The sequence below is a fragment of the Bufo gargarizans genome, unplaced genomic scaffold, assembly GCF_014858855.1.
Source record: "Bufo gargarizans isolate SCDJY-AF-19 unplaced genomic scaffold, ASM1485885v1 original_scaffold_1791_pilon, whole genome shotgun sequence".
NCBI lineage: Eukaryota > Metazoa > Chordata > Amphibia > Anura > Bufonidae > Bufo > Bufo gargarizans.
Window position 1 is genome coordinate 168,503 of NW_025334518.1, and position 23,161 is coordinate 191,663.

The window sequence follows — 23,161 nt, forward strand, 5'->3', positions numbered from 1 at the left end:
ACTCGGGTCTTGTCGTCAGCACATTGTTTGAAGAAGTGCCATGCCAGGGAACTCCTTGAAGCTGCCTTTGGGGTGCTCGGTCCCAGATGGCGGCGGTCAGTAGCAGGCGGAGTCTCTTGGCGGCGGGTGTTCTGCTTTTGCCCACTGCTCCCTCTTTTGCTACGCTGTTGGCTCGGTCTCACCACTGCCTCTTCCTCCGAACTGTGAAAGTCAGTGGCACGACCTTCATTCCATGTGGGGTCTAGGACCTCATCGTCCCCTGCATCGTCTTCCACCCAGTCTTGATCCCTGACCTCCTGTTCAGTCTGCACACTGCAGAAAGACGCAGCAGTTGGCACCTGTGTTTCGTCATCATCAGAGACATGCTGAGGTGGTATTCCCATGTCCTCATCATCAGGAAACATAAGTGGTTGTGCGTCAGTGCATTCTATGTCTTTCACCGCTGGGGAAGGGCTAGGTGGATGCCCTTGGGAAACCCTGCCAGCGGAGTCTTCAAACAGCATAAGAGACTGCTGCATAACTTGAGGCTGAGACAGTTTCCCTGGTATGCATGGGGGTGATGTGACAGACTGATGGGGTTGGTTTTCAGGCGCCATCTGTGCGCTTTCTGCAGAAGACTGGGTGGGAGATAATGTGAACGTGCTGGATCCACTGTCGGCCACCCAATTGACTAATGCCTGTACCTGCTCAGGCCTTACCATCCTTAGAACGGCATTGGGCCCCACCATATATCGCTGTAAATTCTGGCGGCTACTGGGACCTGAGGTAGTTGGTACACTAGGACGTGTGGATGTGGCAGAACGGCCACGTCCTCTCCCAGCACCAGAGGGTCCACTAACACCACCACGACCATGTCCACGTCCGCGTCCCTTACTAGATGTTTTTCTCATTGTTATGGTTCACCACAACAACAAATATATTATTTGGCCCAATGTATTGTATTCAAATTCAGCGGGATATAAATTTGAGGCCTAGTATTTAGGCGCTGGGTGACCGGTATGGATTTAGTGACAGAATTAGACTTGGAAATGCACAGAAGCGTGTGTGTGAAGTTATTCTGAATGACCCAATGTGCACCTTGAATATTATATACCCTTTTTGGGATAGATTTCAAATAGCTCTGATATAGCAGAAACCACTAAATTATGAAATTGCTAAATTGGGAATTGTACTTCAACCCAGAACAAAAAATGTGCTTTGACGGGCACTAAATAACTTTCCCAGCTACAACAGGACAACGGTAACGAGAGATTTAGAGGGATTTAAATTTGAGGCCTAGTATTTAGGCGCTGGGTGACAGGTATGGGTTTAGTGACAGAATTAGACTTGGAAATACACAGTAGCGGGTGTGTGTGAAGTTATTCTGAATGACCCTATGTGCACCTTCAATATTATATACCCTTTTAGGGATAGATTTCAAATAGCTCTGATATAGCAGAAACCACTAAATTATGAAATTGCTAAATTGGGAATTGTACTTCAACCCAGAACAAAAAATGTGCTTTGACGGACACTAAATATCTTGCCCAGCAACAACAGTACAGCGGTGGGTAACGAGAGATTTAGAGGGAATTAAATTTGAGGCCTAGTATTTAGGCGCTGGGTGACCGGTATGGATTTAGTGACAGAATTAGACTTGGAAATACACAGTAGCGGGTGTGTGTGAAGTTATTCTGAATGACCCTATGTGCACCTTGAATATTATATACCCTTTTTGGGATAGATTTCAAATAGCTCTGATATAGCAGGAACCACTAAATTATGAAATTGCTAAATTGGGAATTGTACTTCAACCCAGAACAAAAAATGTGCTTTGACGGGCACTAAATAACTTTCCCAGCTACAACAGGACAACGGTAACGAGAGATTTAGAGGGATTTAAATTTGAGGCCTAGTATTTAGGCGCTGGGTGACAGGTATGGGTTTAGTGACAGAATTAGACTTGGAAATACACAGTAGCGGGTGTGTGTGAAGTTATTCTGAATGACCCTATGTGCACCTTCAATATTATATACCCTTTTAGGGATAGATTTCAAATAGCTCTGATATAGCAGAAACCACTAAATTATGAAATTGCTAAATTGGGAATTGTACTTCAACCCAGAACAAAAAATGTGCTTTGACGGACACTAAATATCTTGCCCAGCAACAACAGTACAGCGGTGGGTAACGAGAGATTTAGAGGGAATTAAATTTGAGGCCTAGTATTTAGGCGCTGGGTCACCGGTATGGATTTAGTGACAGAATTAGACTTGGAAATACACAGTAGCGGGTGTGTGTGAAGTTATTCTGAATGACCCTATGTGCACCTTCAATATTATATACCCTTTTTGGGATAGATTTCAAATAGCTCTGATATAGCAGAAACCACTAAATTATGAAATTGCTAAATTGGGAATTGTACTTCAACCCAGAACAAAAAATGTGCTTTGACGGGCACTAAATAACTTTCCCAGCTACAACAGGACAACGGTAACGAGAGATTTAGAGGGATTTAAATTTGAGGCCTAGTATTTAGGCGCTGGGTGACAGGTATGGGTTTAGTGACAGAATTAGACTTGGAAATACACAGTAGCGGGTGTGTGTGAAGTTATTCTGAATGACCCTATGTGCACCTTCAATATTATATACCCTTTTAGGGATAGATTTCAAATAGCTCTGATATAGCAGAAACCACTAAATTATGAAATTGCTAAATTGGGAATTGTATTTCAACCCAGAACAAGAAATGTGCTTGAACGGACACTAAATAACTCGCCCAGCTACAGCACTAGGGACAGATTTAGCTGGATATAAATTTGAGGCCTAGTATTTAGGCGCTGGGTGACCGGTATGGATTTAGTGACAGAATTAGACTGGGATATGGCCAAAAAATGAACAGACTATTGCTGGTTAAATGCACTTGGTGTGACAGCTTCACCCTGATGTAGGCTTTAGCCAAAAAACAACCACACCATTGAGGGTTAAATGCACTTGGTGACAGGCGCAGCTTGCCCCTGATTTTGTATATGGCCAAAAAATGAACAGACTATTGCTGGTTAAATGCACTTGGTGTGACAGCTTCACCCTGATGTAGGCTTTAGCCAAAAAACAACCACACCATTGAGGGTTAAATGCACTTGGTGACAGGCGCAGCTTGCCCCTGATTTTGTATATGGCCAAAAAATGAACAGACTATTGCTGGTTAAATGCACTTGGTGTGACAGCTTCACCCTGATGTAGGCTTTAGCCAAAAAACAACCACACCATTGAGGGTTAAATGCACTTGGTGACAGGCGCAGCTTGCCCCTGATTTTGTATATGGCCAAAAAATGAACAGACTATTGCTGGTTAAATGCACTTGGTGTGACAGCTTCACCCTGATGTAGGCTTTAGCCAAAAAACAACCACACCATTGAGGGTTAAATGCACTTGGTCGCAGCTTGTGCTGGCGCACCACAAGACACAAAATGGCCGCCGATCACCCCAGAAAAATGAGACTGACAAACGGTCTGTGCAGCCTAAAAACAGTGAGCAATTGAGTATCAGCAGCTCAATGGTCCACAGCTGCAGATCGATCAGTTAATCAAGTCCTTTGGAGGAGTTAATCTGCCTAATCTCGCCCTACTGTCGCAGCCGCAACCTCTCCCTACGCTAATCAGAGCAGAGTGACGGGCGGCGCTATGTGACTCCAGCTTAAATAGAGGCTGGGTCACATGGTGCTCTGGCCAATCACAGCCATGCCAATAGTAGGCATGGCTGTGATGGCCTCTTGGGGCAAGTAGTATGACGCTTGTTGATTGGCTGCTTTGCAGCCTTTCAAAAAGCGCCAAGAAAGCGTCACAAAAGCGCGAAGAAAGCGACGAACACCGAACCCGAACCCGGACTTTTACGAAAATGTCCGGGTTCGGGTCCGTGTCACGGACACCCCAAAATTCGGTACGAACCCGAACTATACAGTTCGAGTTCGCTCATCCCTAATCAGGACTCCACCAGCCATTCCGGCCAAGAAGGTGTGACACCGACAGAGCTGGACAAAGAGGTCAGAGAATGTCCAGGGGAACACCAGCGGAATAATCCCCTTGTCAAGGGGGTATGGATACATGGAAACGGGTGCGCCTCAATATGCGGCCATGTGCTCCAAAATTCCAGTAAACTTTTGATGCAAAGTTGTCAAACCAATAGGCGGTGTAAACATAGCCCTAAAATGCTACAACGTTACCATCCAGAGACTGTGATAAACCTGACAGACCTGTAGACCACCACCCGGAGGTAACACTGTCTAGATCAGAGATGAGCAACCTTTGGCACTCCAGCTGCTGTGAAACTACAACTCCCAGCATGCAAACATGCTTGGCTGTTCTCACAACTCCCATTGAAGTACATGAAGCACTCTGGGAGTTGTAGTTTCAGAACATCTGAAGTGCCGGAGATTGCTGATCACTGGTCTAGGCACTGGCCTCACATGTTCCTCAGAGACATATGGAGCAGAACTTACCTTTTGCAGTCACGTTGACATTGAAGATGAAGGTCTCGCTCCCGATCACATTTCTGGTGGTACATTCATATCTTCCAGAATTCGCCTGTGTCACCTCGGAGATGTGGAGGGTGGATGAATAATTTGTGGAGGTGACACCGCTCTTTATTTCCGTCTTGTTCATATACCAGGTGAAGGTCGCCGGGAGGATCTTAGAAGGTATACGGTAAGTAGGTCTCGCCGTTACATATAAAGTCAGGGTGACACTACCTCCTTCTGGTACTACTTCTATTGTATTATTATGTACTGGAGAATATGGAGGCTCTGAGGAAAGAAATCGTACAGTAAGGAGACATGCTACAGAGAGGGGAAGGATGACAATGGTGATACTAGAGGGGTAAGGATGGGGACAGTGCTGCTATTAGAGGGGTAAGGATGGGGTGGGGACAGTGCTGCTATTAGAGGGGGAAGGATAGGAATGGTGACAATGCCACTACTAGTGGCAGAGGTATGGCAAGGACGACAATGATGATACTAGAAGGGTAAGGATGGGAATGGGAACAGTGCTGCTACTAGAGGGGGAAGGATGGGAATGGGGACAGTGCTGCTAATAGAGGGGGGAGGATGAGAATGGGGACAGTGCTGCTACTAGAGGGGGAAGGATGGGAATGGGGACAGTGCTGCTAATAGAGGGGGGAGGATGAGAATGGGGACAGTGCTGCTACTAGAGGGGGAAGGATGGGAATGGGGACAGTGCTGCTACTAGAGGGGGAAGGATGGGAATGGGGACAGTGCTGCTACTAGAGGGGGAAGGATGGGAATGGGGACAGTGCTGCTACTAGAGGGGGGAGGATGGGAATGGGAACAGTGCTGCTACTAGAGGAGGAAGGAGGGGAATGGGAACATTGCTGCTACTAGAGGGGGAAGGATGGGAATGGGGACAGTGCTGCTACTAGAGGGGGAAGGATGGGAATGGGGACAGTGCTGCTAATAGAGGGGGAAGGATGGGAATGGGGACAGTGCTGCTACTAGAGGGGGAAGGATGGGAATGAGGACAGTGCTGCTACTAGAGGGGGAAGGATGGGAATGAGGACAGTGCTGCTACTAGAGGGGGAAGGATGGGAATGAGGACAGTGCTGCTACTAGAGGGGGAAGGATGGGAATGGGGACAGTGCTGCTATTAGAGGGGGAAGGAGGGGAATGGGAACATTGCTGCTACTAGAGGGGGGAGGATGGGAATGGGAACAGTGCTGCTACTAGAGGGGGAAGTATGGGAATGGGGACAGTGCTGCTACTAGAGGGGGAAGGATGGGAATGGGGACAGTGCTGCTACTAGAGGGGGAAGGATGGGAATAGGGACAGTGCTGCTACTAGAGGAGGAAGGATGGGGACAGTGCTGCTACTAGAGGGGGAAGGATGGGAATGGGGACAGTGCTGCTACTAGAGGGGGAAGTATGGGAATGGGGACAGTGCTGCTGCTAGAGGATGAATCTGGGAAAGATGAAAATGTTGCTGCTAGTAGGGGGACTAGGGAGGAGAACAATGCTAGCCAGTGGGGGTGGGTGGCTGGGGAGGGGGACAATGCTGCTGCCAGTGTATTTTTATATATCTCATATTTTATGAAGATGAATTTAGTGTTCAGTAAAGGAAAAACACAAATGTCTTATTGCTCCTAATAAGAAGCCAAACCTTCTCCCTGCAGACAGGAGGCCGGCAGCTTCCTGAGGTCTCTCCACCAGGCACGGTATCTAGAGGTACATACACATAGATGCCTATGTATACAGTACACACACTATACGGGGACAGCATAGGGCCACACATCTTAACAGTTTGATGATGTATATAAAAAATTTTTTTGGGGGGGGGGGGGGTGAGTGGCAAACTGCATTTAAAAAAAAGTTATTTGTTTTTAAACTGTCAAACTATAGCTCCTTATTCTTTAACTATGCAAATTGACACCAACATAAATGATTAAAATGTGTCCCCTATTTTGTCTCAATGTTCTAATATATAAAATATATGGACACAGAGGGGACACAAACTTTTCAGTGTAATTACTGACGCCATATTTGTGACTCACCCAGGATCTTCTGACAGATTGACGTCTTCCCCAGCTGATCACCAGTGCAGTTGAGGACTGAGCCCAAGATCAGAGTCTTGGAGGACACATTCCTGGTCACGATGTTTGGACTCATCCCTGTTGTGTCGTTAAGTGTCATCGTCACATTGGCGGGAGGTCGACCATTTTCCCAAGAGCAGACAAGGCTCAAAATATCCCCATTGGAAGTTACCGGACAAGACATTTCTCCATCCGGGCGCCCTGTGAGAAGACAACGTACAGTAGAGATGGGTCCAGAAACACTGTGTAAGTGATGTGTGTGCACACGGCACCTGGTAACCATAAGAGGACAGGCGGTCATTGTGCCTTCATACATGCTCTGGCTGTGGATCTAGGGTGTGAACACGTGTCTACAGATGATTCCTGTATACCTGAAGACACAGAAGAGCTTATGCTGGAGCCTCCATAGCCTGTGCCTCCAACGCTAGAACATGGTATGGGCAGTGGTGGAGCCAGTGAGAGGACCATATGGCGGTATGCATAATCTAGGCCGTTCTTCCTAACCCAGCTGACAGATGTGGAGGGGATGGAGGATTGTGTTGTATAGACTCATATATTGAGTATAAATCCCATAGGTGACCCCGTGCAGCTGACATGGGCCAGTGAGAGGGCAGCACGCATACAAGACACTACATGTGCGGAATTATTCTACTCACAGTTGATATTGAAGCTGAGATCATTGCTGGTGGAGCTATTCAGCAGGTTGGATGCTGTACAGGTGAAGGGTCCACCGTCGGTCCCGGAGACCGGGCTGAAGGTCAGATTGGAGTACGGAGGAGACTTGCTCTCAGTAATGTAATATGGAGGCTTTGAGGACACTGGTTTTCCATCCAGGCTCCATGTGAAGGTGATGGCTGAACCCTGAGCTGAGCAATGGAGAGACACCGAGTCCTGTCCTGCCCAGAGCTCTGCGGAGGACGCGTTACTGCTCAGAGTCACTGCTGAGACCGGGGCTGTAATGAGGAATTACAATGTCAGGTAACACCTATATACAGATAACACAATAGTGACAGCTTGTCTGCTACCTCTCTGTACAGTGACTTCTGCACAGGCCACCGAGCATGCCCACAATACCGTTCCATAAAAGTCAATGGTGATGGTCACAGGTCCCCTCCTCATCTTCACTGTACAGTGACCTCTGTACAGGTCACAGAGCATGCCCACTACATTCTACCACAGAAGTCAGTGAGTCATCTCCAGTCTGTCTATGGTCACTTGCCTGCAGTAAAGCACATTTCTGAGTGCTGCAAAGAGCAGCTCTGACAAGATGGCCGCCCACATGATCATGTGCAGAAAATAGAATATAAAGTCTGCAATCAAAAAGAGGAACGTGTGCCGCTACCTGGTTCTGAGCACTAATACTACAGGTGACACTACGGTAAACTCCAGGAGCGGATGGGGGCGTGCCCTGGAGTAGGGTACTCGGAAGTCTGGACATTTGCCCGTTTCCCTACACAAAGTAATCAACGCCTTACTTTATTTCACTTTAAAGGGTTAACGTGCACAGATTTATACTGTTTAACCCCTTCTTCCCGGGGCCAGTTTTCACCCTCCTGCACAGGACATTTTTTGCAAATCTGACGTGTGTGACTTTATGTGGTGATAACTTTGGAAAGCTTTTACTTATCCGAGCCGTTCTGTTTTCTGGTGACACATTGCACTTCATGACGGTAGTGAACTTGAGTCGATAGATTTCATCTTTATTATAAAATCCCAAATTTACCAAAAGTTTGGAAAAATTTACAATTTTAAAAATTTGAATTTCTTTACATTTAGGACAGATACTAATGCCTGATAGTAACATAGTAACATAGTACATAAGGCTGAAAAAAGACATTTGTCCATCCAGTTCGGCCTGTTATCCTGCAAGTTGATCCAGAGGAAGACCCCTCTCTAGTAGCTACAGCCTGTAATATTATTAAGCTCCAGAAATACATCCAGGCCCGTCTTGAATTCCTTTATTGTACTCACCATCACCACCTCCTCAGGCAGAGAGCTCCATAGTCTCACTGCTCTTACAGTACAGAGTCCATAGTCTCACTGCTCTTACAGTATAGAGTCCATGGTCTCACTGCTCTTACAGTATAGAGTCCATAGTCTCACTGCTCTTACAGTAAAGAGTCCATAGTCTCACTGCTCTTACAGTAAAGAGTCCATAGTCTCACTGCTCTTACAGTAAAGAGTCCATAGTCTCACTGCTCTTACAGTATAGAGTCCATAGTCTCACTGCTCTTACAGTAAAGAGTCCATAGTCTCACTGCTCTTACAGTAAAGAGTCCACAGTCTCACTGCTCTTACCGTAAAGAGTCCATAGTCTCACTGCTCTTACAGTATAGAGTCCATAGTCTCACTGCTCTTACAGTATAGAGTCCATAGTCTCACTGCTCTTACAGTAAAGAGTCCATAGTCTCACTGCTCTTACAGTATAGAGTCCATAGTCTCACTGCTCTTACAGTATAGAGTCCATAGTCTCACTGCTCTTACCGTAAAGAGTCCATAGTCTCACCACTCTTACAGTAAAGAGTCCATAGTCTCACTGCTCTTACAGTAAAGAGTCCATAGTCTCACTGCTCTTACAGTATAGAGTCCATAGTCTCACTGCTCTTACAGTATAGAGTCCATAGTCTCACTGCTCTTACAGTAAAGAGTCCATAGTCTCACTGCTCTTACAGTAAAGTGTCCATATTCTCACCGCTCTTACAGTAAAGAGTCCATAGTCTCACTGCTCTTACAGTATAGAGTCCATAGTCTCACTGCTCTTACAGTATAGAGTCCATAGTCTCACTGCTCTTACAGTATAGAGTCCATAGTCTCACTGCTCTTACAGTATAGAATCCATAGTCTCACTGCTCTTACAGTACAGAGTCCATAGTCTCGCTGCTCTTACAGTAAAGAGCCCACAGTATCACTGCTCTTACAGTATAGAGTCCATAGTCTCACTGCTCTTACCGTAAAGAGTCCATAGTCTCACTGCTCTTACAGTATAGAGTCCATAGTCTCACTGCTCTTACAGTATAGAGTCCATAGTCTCACTGCTCTTACAGTATAGAGCCCATAGTCTCACTGCTCTTACAGTATAGAGTCCATAGTCTCACTGCTCTTACAGTAAAGAGTCCATAGTCTCACTGCTCTTACAGTATAGAGTCCATAGTCTCACCGCTCTTACAGTAAAGAGTCCATAGTCTCACTGCTTCTTAAAGTTCCATAGTCTCACTGCTCTTACAGTAAGTAGTCCATAGTCTCACCGCTCTTACAGTAAAGAGTCCATAGTCTCCCTGCTCTTACAGTATAGAGTCCATAGTCTCACTGCTCTTACCAGTATAGAGTCCATAGTCTCACTGCTCTTACAGTATAGAGTCCATAGTCTCACTGCTCTTACAGTATAGAATCCATAGTCTCACTGCTCTTACAGTAAAGAGTCCCACTAGTCTCACTGCTCTTACAGTAAAGAGTCCATAGTCTCACTGCTCTTACAGTATAGAGTCCATAGTCTCACTGCTCTTACAGTATAGAGTCCATAGTCTCACTGCTCTACCGTAAAGAGTCCATAGTCTCACTGCTCTTACAGTATAGAGTCCATAGTCTCACTGCTCTTACAGTATAGAGTCCATAGTCTCACTGCTCTTACAGTAAAGAGTCCATAGTCTCACTGCTCTTACAGTATAAGAGTCCATAGTCTCACTGCTCTTACAGTATAGAGTCCATAGTCCTCACTGCTCTTACAGTATAGAGTCCATAGTCTCACTGCTCTTACAGTACAGAGTCCATAGTCTCACTGCTCTTACAGTAAAGAGTCCATAGTCTCACTGCTCTTACAGTATAGAGTCCATAGTCTCACTGCTCTTACAGTATAGAGTCCATAGTCTCACTGCTCTTACCGTAAAGAGTCCATAGTCTCACTGCTCTTACAGTATAGAGTCCATAGTCTCACTGCTCTTACAGTATAGAGTCCATAGTCTCACTGCTCTTACAGTAAAGAGTCCATAGTCTCACTGCTCTTACAGTAAAGAATCCTTTTCTATGTTTGTGTACAAACCTTCTTTCCTCCAGGCGCAGAGGATGTCCCCTCGTCACAGTCACAGTCCTGGGGATAAATAGCTGATGGGATAGATCTCTGTACTGACCCTTGATATATTTATACATATTAATTAGATCTCCCCTCAGTCGTCTTTTTTCTAAAGTGAATAACCCTAATTTTGATAATCTTTCAGGGTACTGTAGTTGCCCCATTCCAGCTATTACTTTAGATGCCCTCTTCTGGACCTTCTCCAGCTCTGCTATGTCTGCCTTGTTTACAGGAGCCCAGAACTGTACACAGTCCTCCATGTGTGGTCTGACTAGCGATTTGTAAAGTGGTAGGACTATGTTCTTATCACGGGAATCTATGCCCCTTCTGATGCAACCCATTATCTTGTTGGCCTTGGCAGCAGCTGCCTGACACTGTTTTTTGCAGCTTAGTTTGCTGTTTATTAAAATTCCTGGATCCTTTTCTATGTCAGTGTTACCGAGTGTTTTACCATTTAGTATGTACGGTTGACTTGCATTTTTCCTTCCCATGTGCATAACTTTACATTTATCAGTGTTAAACCCCATCTGCCACTTATCTGCCCAAGCCTCCAGTCTATCCAGATCCCTCTGTAGTAGTATACTGTCCTCATCAGTGTAAATTACTTTACACAGTTTAGTGTCATTTGAGAAAATTGATACTTTACTGTGCAAGCCTTCTACAAGATCATTAATAAATATATTGAAGAGAATAGGGCCCAATACTGACCCCTGAGGTACCCCACTAGTGACTGTTATGCTGAGCGCTCCGGGTCCCCTGCTGGCCGCGGAGCGCTCACAGCGTATGCCCCCAGGCAGCACTCCAGTGTCTCGGCGTGTGCGTCCTCGCTCTCTAGGGCGCGCGTGCGCCGGGACTCTTAGATTCAAAGGGCCAGTGCACCAGTGATTGGTGCCTGGTCCAAAAGGGATATTAAGGGTTAAGGTTTGTGAGAGGCAGTGCTGACTTAATTAGGCTGCACCTGTGCACTGCCCATTTATACCTTCTCCTCCCACAGCTTCCTGCCGGATCTTTGTGCCTTGTGCCTCAGAGAAAGCGTTCCACAGTGTTTGTTTGCCTTGCCTGTTGCCGAACCCGTTGCTACCGTCTACTCGCCTTAGAACCTTTGCCGCCTGCCCTGACCTCTGCTACGTCCGACTACGCTCTTGCCTTCTCCCTGTGTACCACGCCTTATCAGCTGCCAGAGAGGTCGAGTTGTTACTAGGGGACACGACCTGGTAGTTACCGCCGCAGCAAATCCATCCCGCCTTGCGGCGGGCTCTGGTGAAGACCAGTAACTGCTTAGAACCGGTCCTCTAGTACAACCCGCGCCATCGCCTCTCTGGTCCAGAGGATCCACTACCTGTCCTGCCGGTACGTGACAGTAAGATCCGGCCATGGATCCCGCTGATGTTCCCCTGCCAAGCCTAGCGGACCTCACCACTATTGTGGCCCAGCAGGGTCAACAGCTGGCCCAGCTGACCGCCATGTTGCAGCAGCTCCTGCCTTCTCAGCAACAGCCAGCTCCTCCGTCTGCTCCTGCTGCGTCACCTCCGCCTGCAGTTGCCACCGGTTCCAGAATCCGTTTGTCCCTATTAGACAAATATGACGGAGATCCTAAGCAGTGCCGTGGGTTCTTGTCGCAGTGCTCTCTCCACCTCGAGCTTCTGTCCGACCAGTTTCCTTCTGAGCGAGCCAAGGTAGCCTTTATTCTCAGTTTACTGTCCGGGAAGGCCCTAGCCTGGGCTACACCACTATGGGACCGCGCAGATCCTGCCACCGCTTCCGTCCAGAGCTTCTGCCTAGAGTTCCGGAATGTTTTTGAGGAGCCTGCCCGGGTTACTTCCGCAGAGACTGCCTTACTAAATTTGACCCAAGGAGGTTCTTCCGTGGGTGACTATGCCATTCAGTTCCGCACCCTGGCCTCTGAGCTGAACTGGAACAATGAAGCCCTTTGCACCACCTTCAAGAAGGGACTTAATAGTGAAGTAAAGGACGTTCTTGCTGCACGTGAGCTTCCTTCCACTCTTAGTGACCTCATCTTGCTGGCCACTAGGATAGACAAACGTTTCGCCGAAAGACAAGAGGAACTCCTCCTTGAAAAGAAAAAAGCTCATCCTAGACGCTTTTCTCGTCTGGCTCCCGTTTTTCTGCGTCCACCTCAACCCGCTACTGGGCTTTCCGCCGTGGAAGCCATGCAGGTGGATCGGTCACGCCTGACTCCGCAAGAACGAAGCCGCCGCAGAAACGAGAACCTGTGTCTGTACTGTGCCAGTACCGAGCACTTCCTTAGAGATTGTCCTCTCCGTCCACCGCGTTCGGGAAACGCTCGCACCTAGTAAACGTGGGAGAGGCGTTGCTAGGTGTGGATTCTTCCTCTCCACGTCTCATCATACCCGTGCAGTTGATCATCTCTTCCAAGTCCTCTTTCTCCGCAGCCGCCTTCTTCAGCTGGCAACTTCATTCACGCCTCCTTGGTTGATAAGTACCGTATTCCAGTAATCCATCTACCCAAGCCGTTTTTCATCTCTACTGTTAACGGTGAGAGACTCTCTGCCACCGTACAGTTCCGTACCCAGCCTCTGCAGATGGACATCGGAATATTTCATACCGAGACTATAGAGTTCTTTGTCCTTCCCTTCTGTTCCTCTGAACTCCTCCTGGGTCTGCCGTGGCTTCAACGTCATAGTCCTGTCCTGAATTGGTCCACCGGTGAGATCCTGCGTTGGGGTTCCTCCTGTTCGGACCGCTGTCTCAAGCCTGCTCTGGTCAAACAGAACCCGTAAGTTTCTCCGCCTTCTGGGCTGCCCAAGCCATACCATTCCTTCGCGGATGTCTTCTGCAAGAAACAAGCTGAGGTCCTTCCTCCTCACCGATCCTATGATTGCCCGATCGACCTGATACCCGGTTCTACTCCACCTCGGGGCAGAATTTATCCTCTCTCACCTCCCGAGACTCTTGCCATGTCCGACTACAGGTCCTTCTCAAAAAAATAGCATATTGTGATAAAGTTCATTATTTTCTGTAATGTACTGATAAACATTAGACTTTCATATATTTTAGATTCATTACACACCAACTGAAGTAGTTCAAGCCTTTTATTGTTTTAATATTGATGATTTTGGCATACAGCTCATGAAAACCCAACTTTCCTATCTCAAAAAATTAGCATATCATGAAAAGGTTCTCTAAACGAGCTATTAAACAAATCATCTGAATCAACTAATTAACTCTAAACACCTGCAAAAGATTCCTGAGGCTTTTAAAAACTCCCAGACTGGTTCATTACTCAAAACCGCAATCATGGGTAAGTCTGCCGACCTGACTGCTGTCCAGAAGGCCATCATTGACACCTCAAGCAGGAGGGTAAGACACAGAGAGACATGTCTGAAGGAATAGGCTGTTCCCAGAGCGCTGTATCAAGGCCCCTCAGTGGGAAGTCTGTGGGAAGGAAAAAGTCTGGCAGAAAACGCTGCACAACGAGAAGAGGTGACCGGACCCTGAGGAAGATTGTGGAGAAGGACCGATTCCAGACCTTGGGGGACCTGCGGAAGCAGTGGACTGAGTCTGGAGTAGTAACATCCAGAGCCACCGTGTACAGGCGTGTGCAGGAAATGGGCTACAGGTGCCGCATTCCCCAGGTCAAGCCACTTTTGAACCAGAAACAGCGGCAGAAGCGCCTGACCTGGGCTACAGAGAAGCAGCACTGGACTGTTGCATGTCATTCGGAAATCAAGGTGCCAGAGTCTGGAGGAAGACTGGGGAGAGGGAAATGCCAAAATGCCTGAAGTCCAGTGTCAAGTACCCACAGTCAGTGATGGTCTGGGGTGCCATGTCAGCTGCTGGTGTTGGTCCACTGTGTTTTATCAAGGGCAGGGTCAATGCAGCTAGCTATCAGGAGATTTTGGAGCACTTCATGCTTCCATCTGCTGAAAAGCTTTATGGAGATGAAGATTTCATTTTTCAGCACGACCTGGCACCTGCTCACAGCGCCAACACCACTGGTAACTGGTTTACTGACCATGGTATTACTGTGCTCAATTGGCCTGCCAACTCTCCTAACTTGAACCCCATAGAGAATCTGTGGGATGTTGGGAAGAGAAAGTTGAGAGACGCAAGACCCAACACTCTGGATGAGCTTAAGGCCGCTACCTGGGCCTCCATAACACCTCAGCAGTGCCACAGGCTGATTGCCTCCATGCCACGCCGCATTGAAGCAGTCATTTCTGCAAAAGGATTCCCGACCAAGTATTGAGTGCATAACTGAACATCATTATTTGAAGGTTGACTTTTTTTGTATTAAAAACGCTTTTCTTTTATTGGTTGGATGAAATATGCTAATGTTTTTAGATAGGAATTTGGGGTTTTCATGAGCTGTAGCCAAAATCATCAATATTAAAACAATAAAAGGCTTGAACTACTTCAGTTGGTGTGTAATGAATCTAAAATATATGAAAGTCTAATGTTTATCAGTACATTACAGAAAATAATGAACTTTATCACAATATGCTAATATTTTGAAAAGGACCTGTATATACGTGAGAACCTACAGAGAGGATTCATAAGAAAATCTTCTTCTCCTGCTGGGGCCGGTTTTTTCTTTGTGACAAAAAAAGACGGCTCCCTCCGCCCCTGCATTGACTACAGAGGTCTTAATAAAATTACCATCAAGAACCGTTACCCTCTGCCTCTAATCTCTGAGCTATTTGATCGTCTCCGAGGGGCTAAGATCTTCACAAAATTGGACCTTCGAGGGGCCTATAATCTGATCCGTATCCGGGAAGGAGACGAATGGAAGACCCCCTTTAACACAAGGGATGGCTATTTTGAGTATTTGGTGATGCCCTTCGGCCTCTGCAACGCACCCGCTGTCTTCCAGGAATTCGTCAATGATATTTTCAGGGACTTATTTTACACCTGCGTGGTCGTATACCTGGATGATATCCTGATCTTTTCCTCCAATTTGGATCAACACAGGGTCCATGTGCAACAAGTTCTTACTCGTCTTAGGAGAAATCGCCTGTACGCTAAACTTGAAAAATGTCTTTTTGAACAAACCTCCCTGCCTTTCCTGGGATACATTATCTCAGCCCAAGGACTTCAAATGGACCCAGCCAAGCTCTCGGCGGTTCTGGATTGGCCACGCCCCTCTGGTCTCCGAGCCATACAAAGATTTCTGGGCTTTGCGAATTACTACAGGCAATTCATCCCTCACTATTCCACTCTGGTAGCTCCTATCGTGGCCCTCACAAGAAAAGGAGCTAACCCCAAATCCTGGCCTTCCCAAGCCGAGGAAGCCTTCCAGTCCCTGAAATGCGCCTTTGCCTCTGCACCCGTTCTCTCTAGACCAGATTCCACCAAGCCTGTCTCTCTTGAAGTGGATGCCTCCTCAGTGGGAGCCGGAGCTGTCCTCACCCAGAAGTCTTCCCGGGGCAAGACTTCTACTTGTGGCTTCTTTTCTAAAACATTCTCTTCCGCAGAGAGAAATTACTCCATTGGGGACAGGGAACTGCTGGCTATTAAATTAGCACTGGAGGAATGGAGACATTTACTCGAGGGCGCCACACATCCTGTGTACATCTTCACGGACCACAAGAACCTGGCTTATCTCCAGTCTGCTCAGAGATTAAATCCCCGTCAGGCTCGTTGGTCTCTGTTCTTCGCCCGCTTTAATTTTGAGATCCATTTCCGTCCAGCTTGTAAGAACATTAGGGCAGATGCTCTGTCTCGCTCCTCTGATGTGGGGGGGCGACGAGTTAACACCTCGATATATTATCCCTCCAGAACGCCTTATAACAGTCGCTCCCGTGGACCTGCGCCTTCTTCCTCCTGGCAAATCCTACGTACCCCCACGTCAGCGGCTGCGAATTCTCAAGTGGGGCCACGCCTCCCCTTTTGCCGGTCATCCAGGGGTGCAAAAGTCTCTCCAACTAATCTCCCAAAGGTACTGGTGGTCTTCTCTAGAGAAAGATGTCTCGGACTTCGTCCAGGCCTGTATGATTTGCGCCCGGGATAAATCGCCTCGCCAGAAACCAGCGGGTCTCCTCTTGCCTCTACCCATTCCTGAAGTTCCCTGGTCTCACATCGCCATGGACTTTATTACAGATCTTCCCTCCTCCCATGGCAAGTCTGTTATTTGGGTCGTGGTGGATCGCTTTTCCAAGATGGCTCACTTTGTACCCTTGCCCGGTCTACCCTCTGCACCCATGTTGGCCAAACAATTTTTCCAACACATCTTCCATGGCCTTCCCAAACATATTGTCTCGGATCGTGGGGTACAATTCGTCTCCAAATTCTGGAGGGCTCTATGTGCTCAGCTCGGGATCAAATTGGACTTTTCTTCTTCGTACCATCCTCAGTCTAACGGCCAAGTAGAACGGGTGAACCAAATTTTGGGTGACTATCTGCGTCACTTTGTATCCTCACGCCATGACGACTGGGCTGATCTACTTCCCTGGGCGGAGTTCTCCTACAACTACAAACAATCCTCTGCCTCTAACAAGTCTCCTTTCTTTGTCGTTTTGGCCGTCATCCTCTTCCACCTCTGCCGCAGTCTCCCACTCCTTCTTCTGTACCTGCCGTGGACAGTCTTGTACAGGATTTTTCCTCCATCTGGCGAGAAACCCACGCTGCTCTCCTCAAGGCTTCCGCCCGTATGAAGGTTCAAGCTGACAAGAGACGCAGATCTCCTCCAGAATTTCGCCCGGGTGACAAGGTGTGGTTCTCCTCTAGGTACATCCGATTTAGGGTCCCAAGTTACAAGTTGGGCCCTCGTTTCTTGGGACCCTATAAAATCAAGAGTCGTATCAATCAAGTTTCTTATCAGCTCCATCTTCCTCCCTCCCTCCGAATCCATAACTCCTTCCATGTCTCCCTTCTTAAACCTGCTGTCTTTAACCGTTTTTCTCCCAAGCTTGTTTCTCCCACCCCTGTCGCCGGTACCTCCGATATATTCTCTGTCAAGGAGATCTTGGCGACCAAGATCTCCCGGGGAAAAAGATTTTTTTTGGTCGACTGGGAGGGCTGCGGTCCTGAGGAGAGGTCATGGGAGCCGGAGGAGAACATCCTGGACCGCAGTCTCATCCGCAAGTTCTTCGGTACCAAAAAGAGAGGGAGACCAAAGGGGGGGGGGGGGTACTGTTACGCTGAGCGCTCCGGGTCCCCTGCTGGCCGCGGAGCGCTCACAGCGTATGCCCCCAGGCAGCACTCCAGTGTCTCGGCGTGTGCGTCCTCGCTCTCTAGGGCGCGCGTGCGCCGGGACTCTTAGATTCAAAGGGCCAGTGCACCAGTGATTGGTGCCTGGTCCAAAAGGGATATTAAGGGTTAAGGTTTGTGAGAGGCAGTGCTGACTTAATTAGGCTGCACCTGTGCACTGCCCATTTATACCTTCTCCTCCCACAGCTTCCTGCCGGATCTTTGTGCCTTGTGCCTCAGAGAAAGCGTTCCACAGTGTTTGTTTGCCTTGCCTGTTGCCGAACCCGTTGCTACCGTCTACTCGCCTTAGAACCTTTGCCGCCTGCCCTGACCTCTGCTACATCCGACTACGCTCTTGCCTTCTCCCTGTGTACCACGCCTTATCAGCTGCCAGAGAGGTCGAGTTGTTACTAGGGGACACGACCTGGTAGTTACCGCCGCAGCAAATCCATCCCGCCTTGCGGCGGGCTCTGGTGAAGACCAGTAACTGCTTAGAACCGGTCCTTTAGTACAACCCGCGCCATCGCCTCTCTGGTCCAGAGGATCCACTACCTGTCCTGCCGGTACGTGACAGTGACCCAATCTGAGTGTGTACCGTTAATAACCACCCTCTGTTTTCTATCACTGAGCCAGTTACTTACCCACATACAGATGTTTTCTCCCAGTCCGAGCATTCTCATTTTATATACTAACCTTTTATGTGGTACAGTGTCAAATGCTTTGGAGAAGTCCAGATATACGACATCCATTGATTCGCCGCTGTCAAGTCTAGAACTTACCTCCTCATAGAAAATGATTAAATTAGTTTGGCATGACCGATCCCTCACGAAGCCATGCTGATATGGCGTTATTTGCTTATTTCTGTTGAGATGCTCTAATATAGCATCTCTCAGAAAACCTTCAAACAGTTTACCCACAACAGATGTTAAACTTACCGGCCTATAGTTTCCAGGGTCTGTTTTTGGCCCCTTTTTGAATATTGGCACCACATATGCCATGCGCCAATCCTGTGGGACATTCTCTGTCAGTATAGAGTCTGCAAATATCAGAAATAAGGGTCTGGCTATGACATTACTTAATTCCTTTAGGATACGGGGGTGTATGCCATCTGGTCCTGGCGATTTGTCTATTTTAATCTTTTTAAGTCACTGATGTACTTCTTCCTGGGTCAGACAGGACACTTTTAATGGGGAATTTATTTTTGCATTCTGCGTGTCATCCGACAGTTTATTTTCCTCAGTGAATACATTGGAGAAAAAATATGTAACAGCTTTGCTTTCTCCTCATCGCTCTCTGCGACTTCCCCCTCATTACTCTTTAAAGGGCCGACACCTTCAGATTTATACTTTTTAACATTTATATAATTGAAGAACATTTTAGGGTTAGTTTTACTCTCTTTGGCAATTAATCTCTCGGTCTCTAGTTTGGCCGCTTTTATTTGTTTTTTACATGTTCTATTTTTTTCCTTATAGTTTTTCTGTGCTTCCGTGCTACCCTCCTGTTTCAGTGAATGATATGCTTTCTTTTTGTCATTTATTGCTTTCGTTACAGTTCTATTTATCCACATTGGTTTCTTTTTATTCCTTAACCTTTTATTACCATACGGTATGTACCTCTCACAATGAGATTTTAGGATGTTTTTAAAGATATCCCATTTTGTGGCTGTATTTTTATTTTTGAGGACTTTGTCCCAGTTAGTTTGGCCTATGGCCTCTCTTAGTTGGCTAAATTTAGCTTTTTTGAAGTTTGGTATTTTTGTTCCTCCCTGTAGAAACGCTCTTTTGAATGATAATTGGAAGGTTATTACTTTGTGGTCACTATTTCCCAGGTGTCCCCCAACCTGCACGTCTGTTGTTCTGTCCGGCCTATTGGTTAATACTAAGTCCAGTATGGCCGTCCCTCTAGTCGGGTCCTGAACCAGTTGGGAGAGGTCATTGTCTTTGGTTATTGCCAAGAACCTGTTTCCTTTATGAGATGTACAGCTCTCAGTTTCCCAGTCTATATCTGCGGAGTTCCCCCATAATAACCACCTCATTATGATTTGCCGCCTCGTCTATCTCGTTCAGTAGTAGATTTTCTGTGGACTCCGGTATATTAGGTGGTTTATAGTAAACTCCTATTAGTAATTTATTGTTGTTTTTAGCTCCATGTATCTCTACCCACAGAGACTCCACATGTTCATGTCCCTCATTTATATCTTCGCGGAGTGTGGGCTTTAGACCGGACTTTACATAGAGGCAGACCCCTCCTCCTCTCCGGTTTTGACGATCCTTTCTAAACAGACTGTAACCCTGCACATTAACTGCCCCGTCATAGCTATCATCCAGCCGTGTCTCAGTTATTCCCACTATGTCATAGTTCTCCTCACACATCACTAATTCCAGTTCACCAGGTTTATTAGTCAGGCTTCTGGCATTAGTATACATACATTTGAGAGGTTTATGTATATTTTTTACCCTACACCTTTCCTTCTGAACTGTTCTAGTCCCTCCTTCCATTCCTCCCCCAGTCCCATTACTTTGCCCCCGGTCTCTATCTGCACTATCTTCCCGTCCTATAACGTAATTACCCTCCCCCCCCCAGTCCCTAGTTTAAACCCTCCTCCAACCTTCTAGCCATCTTTCTCCCCAGCACAGCTGCCCCTTCCCCATTGAGGTGCAGCCCGTCCCCACGATAGAGCCTGTAGCCGATAGAAAAATCGGCCCAGTTCTCCAGGAACCCAAACCCCTCCTTCCTACACCAGTTCTTGAGCCACTTGTTAATCTCCATAATCTCCCGCTGCCTTTCTTGTGTGGCTCGTGGTACAGGCAGTATTTCGGAAAATACTACCTTTGAGGTCCTTGCCCTCAGCTTTTGACCTAAATCCCTGAAATCATTTTTAAGGACTCTCCACCTACCTCTAACTTTGTCATTGGTTCCGATATTGACCATGACCGCTGGATCTTCTCCAGCCCCTCCCAGTAATCTGTCAACCTGATCCGCGATGTGTCGAACTCTAGCGCCAGGAAGACAGCACACTGTTCGGCGATCACGGTCTGTGTGACAGATTTCCCTATCTGTTCCCCTAATAATGGAGTCTCCCACTACCAGCACCCGCCTGCCCTGCTCTCCTGGTCTCCTGCTTACCGGAGCTGGCATTCCCCTGACTGGCAGAGGAAGTGTCCGGCTGCAGCAGTGCCGTCCCCGGACTGACATCCCCCTCATCTGCCAAACGTGCAAACTTGTTGGGGTGTGTCAGATCAGGGCTAGCCTCCCAGGCACTCTTCCCTCTACCCCGCTTTCTAACTGTTACCCAGCTAGCTACCTCACTTTCCTCAGCCTCCTCTCTGTCACCCTCCCCCTCATCTACCCCAAAGAGCGCTTGCTCGGTGAGAAGCAAACTCTTTTGCAAATTATCAATGCCTCTCAGTGTTGCAACTTGCCCGTTTAGAGACTCGATTTGCGATTCCAAACGGGTTATTTGCTCACATCTTGGACAAAGATATGCACCCTTGAATTCCTGTTCCAGGACTGCAGACATCATGCAAGATGTGCACTGGACTGCGTTGTAAATTGTGCAACACATACTAAATGGGGATTACAACAGTAAAAAAGTAAAACAGTAAATATGATTCAGACCTAGACCCTGTCTGCTGTAGCCAAAGGGCTACGCAAAACCAAGCCAACAACACACAAGGAAATTATATCCAACCTTAGTTTCCAAACTCCTTTTCTTAAACTCCTTCTTTTTTTAACTCCACTTAATAAGAAGCCCACTTAGTAGAGCAGGCCCCAGGAAGAGCAGGCTCTACAGAGTTTTAGTGGGTTAATTTATAGCACCTGGTTGCCCAGGGCACTCCCCTTAATTAAGCAGAGAAAAAAAAAAAAAAAAGGTTTAAATGGCAGTACTAGAATACCAACACTTAACTTTCAATGATCTCTGCTGCAATCCACACTCAGCCACCTGCAATCACTCCCACAAAACCACACACAGCACTACCACACATAAATAGTCATCATTCAGCATTCCCCAGACGTCTACTTTATGTCAGCATCATTTTGTAAATGTCATTTATTTTTTTAGGACGTTAGAGGCTTAGAAGTTTAGAAGACATTTTAAAAATTTTCAACAAAATTTCCAAAACCATTTTTTTTAAGCACCGATTCAGTTACAAAGTGATTTTGAGGGGCTTACCTAATAGAAATTACTCATAAATGACCCTATTTTAGAAACTACACCCCTCAAATTTTTCAAAACTAATGTCACAAACTTTGTTAACTCTTGAGGTGTTCCACAAGAATTAAAGGAAAATGGAGGTGAAATTTCAAAAATGTTATATTTTTTTTGTAGGTTTTATGTTAATCATTTTTTTTCTTCTAAAACAGCAAGGGTTAACAGTATAATAAACCTAAATCTACATTACGCTAATTCTGCAGTTTACAGAAATAACCCATATGTGGCGGTAAACTGCTCTATGGGCACGTGGCAGTGGTCAGAAGGAAAGGAGCGCCATATGGATTTTGGAGGCACATTTTGCTAGAATGTTTTTTAGGCACCATTCTGAATTTGAAGAGGCCCTGATGTACCCCTACAGTGGAAACCCATAAAAATTTACCCCATTTTGGAAACTACACCCCCAAAAGAATATACTGAGCACTTTGACTCCAAAAGCGGTTTACGGAATTTAGAAACTCTTGGCTGTGAAAATAAAATGTTTTTCTTCCAATAAAATGTTGCTTTAGCCCCAAATTTTTCATTTTCACAGGGGGTAACAGCAGAAAAAGCACCCCATAATTTGTTACCTGTTTTCTCCTGAATACGGCAACACCCCATATACTGTATGGTGGTGAACTGCTGTGGGGGCACATGGCAGGACTCAGAAGGGAAGGAGCGCCATATGACTTCTGCAGCACAGATATTGATAGATTGGTTTATGTGTGCCATTGGTTTTTATTTTTTTTAGCGATTGTCTTATGTGGAGGGTTAATTTTTTTGCGAGATGAGGTAACAGTTTCATTGGTACCATTTTGGGGTACATACAATTTTTTGATCACTTGGTATAATACGTTTTGTGAGGCAAGGTGACAAAAAATGGCTATTTTGACACAGTTTTTTTTACAGTGTTCACCTGATAAGGGTAGATCTTGTGATATTTTTATAGAGCCGGTTATTACAGATGCGGCGATACCCAATGTGTCTATTATTTCTATTTTTATTTTACGTTTTATACAGTAAAAGCATTTAAAAAAAAAATAAAATCTTGTTTTTGTGTTGCCATTTTTCGGACATATTTTTTTTATTTTTTGAGCGATTATGTTATGTAGGTTTTCATTTTTTGTGGGATGAGATCATGTTTTGATTGGTACCATT

General features: G+C 46.5%; 1 protein-coding gene across 1 annotated transcript in view; it reads right to left on the bottom strand.

Moving 5' to 3' along the window:
* The window catches only part of LOC122923655, a 129,756-nt gene that overhangs the window by 27,407 nt on the left and 79,188 nt on the right, over positions 1-23,161 (bottom strand). Inside the window, exons 8-10 of the mRNA XM_044274510.1 lie at positions 7,232-7,528; positions 6,537-6,776; positions 4,478-4,780 (exon numbers count right to left, since the gene is read on the bottom strand). Of these exons, the coding sequence (XP_044130445.1) occupies positions 4,478-4,780; positions 6,537-6,776; positions 7,232-7,528 (840 nt within the window). The remainder of the gene's footprint in view (positions 1-4,477; positions 4,781-6,536; positions 6,777-7,231; positions 7,529-23,161) is intronic.